The sequence below is a fragment of the Phaseolus vulgaris genome, chromosome 3, assembly GCF_051622355.1.
Source record: "Phaseolus vulgaris cultivar YP4 chromosome 3, ASM5162235v1, whole genome shotgun sequence".
Taxonomy (NCBI): Eukaryota; Viridiplantae; Streptophyta; class Magnoliopsida; order Fabales; family Fabaceae; genus Phaseolus; species Phaseolus vulgaris.
This window is the reverse complement of record NC_143500.1, coordinates 18262230-18270311: the sequence shown is the minus strand read 5'-3', so window position 1 is coordinate 18270311 and position 8082 is coordinate 18262230. Positions and strand designations below refer to the sequence as shown.

Here is an 8082-nt window from a genome sequence, read left to right as displayed (position 1 = left end):
CAATACCTCCTAGTTGCATTGCTTTCTTCACTTAATATCATAGCATTTGTCGTATTTTCATGCATAAAAGGTAAAACTCTATTTTCATGATTTCATTTACATTTACTTTATGTTATTGAGATTTGCAAGACACTTCAATAGAATAAAGAAGAACCAATATTACATAATTCATATATTCCAGATGAGGGAATCATTGTAAAAATGAAATCTTAGTTACTGGATTGAACCAATATGGGACCAACCCTCTCATTCTAATTGCACCCTGTAGTTATTCTGGTGTGATTTTTCTAGTACCAGTTCATATAGCAAGAGAAATAAGATGGGGTAGAATAGGACTTTGGTACGGAAGAGCAATTAACATGCAATGCTTGCATAGTGAGAGAGGAGAGAGGAAAAGTTAATTTGTCATTGTAAAATTTATTCAGCAATATATTAATCTCAAGTCCTTTTTCATATATGGCTATAAATAGTACTAACACTAATGAAAAAAACACAAGATAATGATAATGAAAAACCTGGAAGCAACAACCCTTTGTCTACCAAATTGGATAAGGGTTTCGGCTGCCAATTGCTGGGCATGCTCAATCTGAAACTAGTGTTTATTTTCATTGTTAACTTTTCTTACAGTGATTATATTAGAACAAACATCACTGAAGCAAAATTTCCCCATTATCAGTAGAAAATTATTTGATTTTGCTATATTTAATATAAAATGTTACCCTGAATCTTCAATCTCTCATTCCATTTGTAGAAGCTACTGTATAGGTCCAAGATAAGGTCATTTGCTTTGTCCCCTATAGCATGAATAACAACTTGTAATAAATCAACAATTTGGTAACTGAAATCTCATAGAATTTGGTAATAAATCAATAATTACTTAAACTTATAAGAAAACCAATTTCAACGAAGGACAATGTACACTAACAATAAAAGAAAAATCACAAATAGACTTAAATAAGAGAGCCAGCAGCGGATGCATCATCGGGGAAGAGGTGAGGTTGTTGTAATCAATGGAGGGATAGAGTGTGGTTTGCGAAGAGGATGAACGATTGAGATGAAAGATAAAGAAAATTTCTTTGATTAGGGTTTAGAGAAGCGATTAAAGAAGAGTGAGTTTCTTGTAGTAACACGGTTGAGTTGATGACGCGGGAGAGGAAAGGGAAGGCGGCAATTGAGAATAGTAAAATTAAAATAATAAAAATACTTTATTGAAGTTTATTAAAAAAATCATTCACATTTATGGAGGTTTTTATACTTTGTTATTTTATCACAGGGTACTCCGTTAGTGAACTTCTCCTAAAATTTGTACCGACCCCGTAATTGGACGTTGACCAAAGTCAATATATAGTGGGATCCATCAGGGTGCAATGAGGTAAACAAGAGAGTTGACCGACCTTGGGCGTTGACTGGGTTCAGACCAAGAATGTGCTCGTATCTGAGAGGGGTCACCTCCCGATACCCACGGGTAGGAACGACCGTGGAGGGGACGGTACAATAGGAGGCGGCACGCCGAACAGTGATAATAGACGAGAAAGGTGGTTTCCAAGCCACACGCCCAGTTCCAGCAGGGAGAGACCCAACTCACGAAGGATCTGTGCATGAGGTGTGGGGACGCGGCAGTACGCGCCATCGTTAGAAATCCACTGGGACAGAAACGACCCATGGGAGGGTCACGTCCCATAGGGTAATCTGCATGCATGGCACGTGAGGAAGGCAGAAACACTCCCAGGGCGAGTGACTAAAAGCTTTGGCGCATGAGTTGGCATCCACACAGTCACCCCCCGCGCAGGATGCACTTCGAGAAGGGAGCCTTACACACTGGGATTTCCCTAAGTTTGGGCTACAGTGTCGTAAGGTTGCACCCACAGATTCGCTTAAGTCAGAGGAAGACACGTGGCAGAAGCACAGGCAAAGGTATATAAGGTCTCGCTACTAACAGACTAAGGTACGTTTTCACACTTTACATACAAGTGACTGAGAGCGAGAGAGTTTGAGTTACGCATTTCCTTGAGCACGGTGTTAGTTGTGTTCTGTGACGGAGGTGCAACGGTGTTTTCTGTCATAACTAACTTGAGCGTCAGAGTGTAAACGGCCGCGAGGACGCCAATTTGTCTCTCTGTTTCAGGTATTCACGGCGGCGAATGGTGAAGATTGAAACGAAGGCAAAGGAATCCTTGAAACTCAGTTCGTAGCTACGCACGAAGAAGATCGAGTCAACTAGCAGGAACAAAATTAATTTTTTTTTATGGTATTTTCGTATTTTTTTCATTTATTTTGAAGAAAAATAATTAGGATTGTCAACTGATTTTTTTTACTTTTAATGTGATCACAAATAATTATTATTATTTGAGAGATAACACTAGATTTCTATCTAACATAAAAACTTTTATAATAAAAATAAAAAAAAATGATTTTTTATAAAAATGTGTTTTTTTTTAATCTATTTTTGATGGCAAATAAATAGAATTACTCATCATCTCTTAACAAAATTTCTCATTAGTACCTTTACCTCATGAAACAAAAGATTTTGAAAATTATATTTATTGACTCGGTTAATAATTTTTTATTTATAAATGTTAACACTGATAATTAATATATATATATATATAATATTAGTATTAAATTCAAAATTTAATAACTTAAATTATTAATAAAATAATAAGAAATTTTTTTATTATTATTGTATAATAAATAATAATAATGTAATTATTATTAACTGAAAAAAAGACTGTTATAGACTATTCTTATTAATTTAAACTTATTATTGTCGATAAATTTATAAATTTAATATCGATTAGAAAATTACCATTTAGAAAATATACAATTATAAATATTATTATAATTTTATTGATAAACATATTGTCACGTTATAAATGTGTCGTTATCATTAGTTTAATTTATTAATATTAATAAATATAACAATTTAGTTTGAAAATTAAATATATTATTTTTAATTTGAATTGATCAAGGTTACACGAGAATGAATGGTATCAAAGTCATATTTACTCATTTTATGCTTAAAAAATAGTGTAATATTTTTTACACAATGAGTAAAAGATTTATAATGAAGGAAACATAAGATTTATGGTGTGATTAAGTTACAATAAACTTCACCGTTCACATATATTTATTACATGCAAACAAAATACAAGCATGATTTTGACTTGTATACATTTTTGAAATAAATATCTAAGGTTTCTGGAGGATTGTTTGGAAATAAGAACAAAAATGAAGATTACGAAACAACCTTTAATATGTACATCAACTCACATCATTGACTATTGTTGTTTTAAATTAATTATCATTTATAACTAAGTTTATAATAATCTTATCAAGAAAATTTTAATTTATGTCTTTCATGAAATTTATAATTACAAATTAATTATAATTATTTATTTCAATTACTATTATATTAAAAAAATACAATTTCTATATTATACAAACATTTTAAAATTAATATTAAATTTTTAAGTAATAAACAATTTTACATTTTTAACTTAATATTAACACACCATTTAATAATATTTTAAAAATATTAAATATTATTAATATAATATTTAAAAAAGTCACAATTTTAAAAATAATTTTTTTTTACTAAATATTTTTAAGAGATTAAAAATATAAATCCAAATTATTTTATCAGTTTTGTGTGTTACAAATGTCTTCTGTTGCATTCAAAGTAGTGGTTCACATTGTATCAAATGAATCAATGAGATGAATAGTTACACATCATTGATCATCTTATTAATGTTATATATATGAATTGAACAGATTAAATTCATTAGGTCACGTCTAATCTATATTGTTACTTTAAATTGAAGTTTTTGATATATAAACTATTTCATCAAATTCATCTTTCTCTCTAAACAAAAGAAATTTACCTTTATCTTTATGATAGATGATAAATAAGTTTTTAAAATATTTAGTAAAAGGAGTGCATTCTTCCAATCCTAAATTTAAAAAATCTATACTAAAATTTTATTTCTCATTTTAATTTATATAAAGTAAACAAGAACCTAATTTTCCCATATGTTATAGAACCTGATTTTAAAATAATTATTATAAAACTTTAGAAAATTTGTGAATTTATAATAGAAAGAAGGTGTTAATATGTTAAAACTAAATTAAAATAAAAAATGGAAATAGGTTGGACAAGTGTCTAAAAATGGCGCACTAGTGTGAGAATTTGGCGTGGCGTGTCAACATCCTGAACCCATGCAGCGCCACCTACTCTGCGCCTTTTTTGGAAATTTGTCTAGAAAGGGAGACTAAGAAGTAGTGAGAAGCTACAGTGATAGCCATGGCGGAATGTTCGAATTCAGAATCAGACATATCCAAGTTGTTCAAACCCATATACCTGAAAGAAGTACCTTGCCTGAGCCACTATGTTCCAAACCTCCAAACACGCCCCAACCCGCTCGACCACAATCCCTACTTCCACACCCGCCAACTGCAACAACATGGCTTCTACCTTACTCAATCCGACCTCGTACTCCGTCAGATCGAAAACGACCCCTCTCCCTTGCCCCGCTTCGCCTACCACCGCGCCGGTCCCCGAAAAAACATCCGCTTCGACCCTTCCCATGTCCGCGTCGCCATTGTCACCTGCGGGGGTCTCTGCCCCGGCCTTAACACCGTCGTCAGAGAGCTTGTGATGGGATTGTGGCACCTCTATGGCGTCCGTCATATTCTGGGCATCACCGCTGGGTACAGAGGGTTTTACTCCTCCGAGCCACTCCCCCTCAACCCCAAACTTGTTCACCATTGGCACAACGTCGGTGGCACACTCCTCCAGACATCCAGAGGCGGTTTTGACCTCAAAGATATCGTCGATGCCATCCAAAATCACGCCTTCAATCAGGTTTAATAACTTCTAATCGAACCTCTCTGTCCTCATGCCAATAATCACTCAATGCATATGTATTAGAGGACTATGTTACGTGATTGTTAACTAAGCTGCGACGTAATTCAAACTAGAAATCTATTAATAGAAGAAAACCCTTTGAGCTCTTCTGAATTTTCCCTTGTTTTCTATTGATTGAAGAATTGTGCTGATTATTATTCTTCTATATTGAAATTGCGTATTATCCCTGTGTTTTGACTTTAAATGTTGTTCAAAATAATGCAAAGAAGCTCTAGTGAGGTAGTAGATTTTGTTTAAAACACACACATGTGTATTTGGTGGAAAAAAATTATGTAGATACAGAAATGCAAAAAAAGGAAGAAAGAAAAAAACACTAAATGACCATGTTGATTATGCACATGAACAAACAGGTGTACATTATAGGAGGAGATGGGACTATGAGAGGAGCAGTGAAGATATTTGATGAAATACGGCGTCGCAAACTGGAAGTTGCAGTGGTTGGAATCCCTAAAACTGTGGATAATGATGTGGGAATAATTGATAAATCTTTTGGATTCCAGACAGCTGTTGAAATGGCTCAGGAAGCAATCAGTGCTGCTCATGTGGAGGCGGAGAGTGCAGTGAACGGCATAGGCCTGGTGAAGTTGATGGGTCGAAGCACAGGCCACATTGCTCTACATGCAACACTCAGCAGCCGCGATGTTGACTGCTGCTTAATTCCCGAAATAGATTTCTACTTGGAAGGGAAAGGAGGGCTCTTTGAGTTTCTTGGGCAGAGACTGAAGGAAAATGGACATGCGGTGCTTGTGGTTGCTGAGGGTGCTGGCCAGGACATAATCCCCAGAACTGATTCACAGAAGGAAGAACGAGATGAATCAGGGAACTTGGTCTTCTTAGATGTTGGTGTATGGTTGAAATCAGAGCTAAAGAATTGGTGGGCCAGGGACCACCCCCATGAATTATTTACGGTGAAGTACATTGATCCTACCTACATGATTCGTGCAGTCCACGCAAATGCCACTGATAACTTGTATTGTACACTCCTTGCACACTCTGCAATTCACGGTGTTATGGCAGGGTATACTGGATTTGTTACTGGTCCTATTAATGGAAACTATGCATACATTCCCTTGGAGGATGTCGCACAAGCAAATAACCCAGTTGATACCAAAGATCATAAATGGTCGTGGGTCAGATCTGTCACCAACCAACCTGATTTTGTAAGGAGGTAGATAAAGACAGCATCAAAGTATGTCGATAATTATAGCTTTATGCCATAATCTTCCTAATGGCTCAAGAAGAGTGAAACACGTATTTGCAAATCAGTGTAATTTATGCATACTCTGTAACACTAGTTTTTATGTTCGAATTTAACTATATATCGACTTCCTTTCTACCAAAATTTGAACTTTATTTGAGATCCCTTATCAAATATTAAATTATATATTATGGGACTGTATTAAACTATTTTTAATTCTAAATTTATTATTTTCCATTGAAGTTGGAATTCACTTTACAAGTTGGTTATGAATGTGGGCGAGGTTGAACTCCCGAACTTATTGTATCTATTTCACAAATTAGAAGGGAAAATGATACCTTATCCTCAAAAACTTGTGGTGCTTTATTTTACAAATGCTTTTTCTTTGTTTATAGTATTTAGATTCGCATTTTAGTGTCTGCAGATAACATTGAGGTTTCCTTTCTGGGAAAAATGCGAGCAACACATTTTTTAACTTTTTTTTTATTTTTTCCAATCATATACTAGAATTTTGTGTAAAATTATTCAGAGTTTATAAATAAATGTGAGTATCAAAGAGAATGGTAGGTGTTAGAAAGAGTTATACGTTTAAAATATTATCTTTTTGTTGTAGTGGGAGACAGCATAGTCAAAAAATGAGGATAATGAGCTTCCAATATTCTATGCTAATGAGCCCAAATTCCCAATTGATGCTCGATTCCTAAAAGCGGTTTGAACGCCGAAGGAGAGGAGAATAAGAACAAAGGTTGAATGAAAATTTTGCCCAAAATTCTGCTTTGTCAATTTAAAAAGGAAGCAACCATTGCGCTTGCAAATGCAAATATACTTATTGCCTCTTTTTTTGTGTTGATTGGGATTGGGAATATTAAAACCCCCTAAAGGACAAAACATAGTTTTAATAACTTCATTAATTAAAATAATTTTATAATACAATTAAAATTAACCGTTGCATACATATTTATGTATATTAATTAATAATTTAAAAATAAATATTCATTATGTGTACTATATATATTAAATATTATTTTAAAGTACGTTAAACTTCGCGATAAACCGCATCTCTCTCTCTCTCTCCGCATTGGTTTTGGAATGTCACTATAAGAGGGAAAACAAGGCTAAAACATATTATAAATTTTATTAATAAACTTGACTTCATTTTAACAAATGAGATAAACATTAGCACAGTGTAGCTACAACATTAGAGTGTAGGAAGAATTGGAGAAGAGTACCAATTCTTTTGCTCGTATTACCCAACCTTTAAATTAAGGGAGTTCCTAAAGTAATGAAATCAAGCATCATATGTGACTTAGTTTCCATGTATGTGTGTTTATAAAGTTAGGGAAGTCGGAATTTTAATAAAAAATTAAGTATATCTTTAAAGAATAAGATACCAATAATAATAATAATGGTCAGAGAATATTACTTATCCAAATCAATAACCTTATTGAGCAAACAAAGTTTTATCAGAATATTTTGTTTTTCTCTTAATAAATTAATGACTTAGTTGGTTTTTAATACTAGGCTGGTTCTTTTTCTTTTTCTATTTCTTTTATTTGTTATATATTTCTTATTTTGTTGTTATTATTAAGTAGGGGGAAATCTTTTTGTGGTCCTCTTCTCTTTCGCTTGAATATTTTATAGAGTTAATTTGTTTTTACATAGTTTATAGAGGTACAATATAAATATAGCATGCATTAAAACATACTCTTGTTTCTTTTGCAACCATCTTCTTCTCTTTCTCATTCTTCATATGTTCTTGTTTTTCTTTCATATATTCTATTAATCAAAATTTTAAATCTCATTGATCAATCTTTGAATCCAACCAATCTTTATTACTTGCACCTGGAAGAAAATCTTAGTAAAGTCATTGTCACTCCTCAACTTAATGGGACTGATTATCACTTCTAAAGCATAAGCATTAGAAATGTTCTATTATAAAAAAAGAAGTTAAAATTCATTA

General features: G+C 33.1%; 1 protein-coding gene across 1 annotated transcript; it reads left to right on the top strand.

Moving 5' to 3' along the window:
* Positions 1 to 4187: 4187 nt before the first annotated feature.
* PFK2 (phosphofructokinase 2) lies at positions 4188 to 6331 on the top strand. The gene is made up of 2 exons (XM_068607111.2): positions 4188 to 4861; positions 5275 to 6331. Exons 1-2 carry the CDS (start codon positions 4301 to 4303, stop codon positions 6094 to 6096), a joined length of 1383 nt encoding a protein of 460 aa, XP_068463212.1. The 5' UTR covers positions 4188 to 4300; the 3' UTR covers positions 6097 to 6331.
* The last annotated feature ends 1751 nt before the right edge of the window (positions 6332 to 8082 follow it).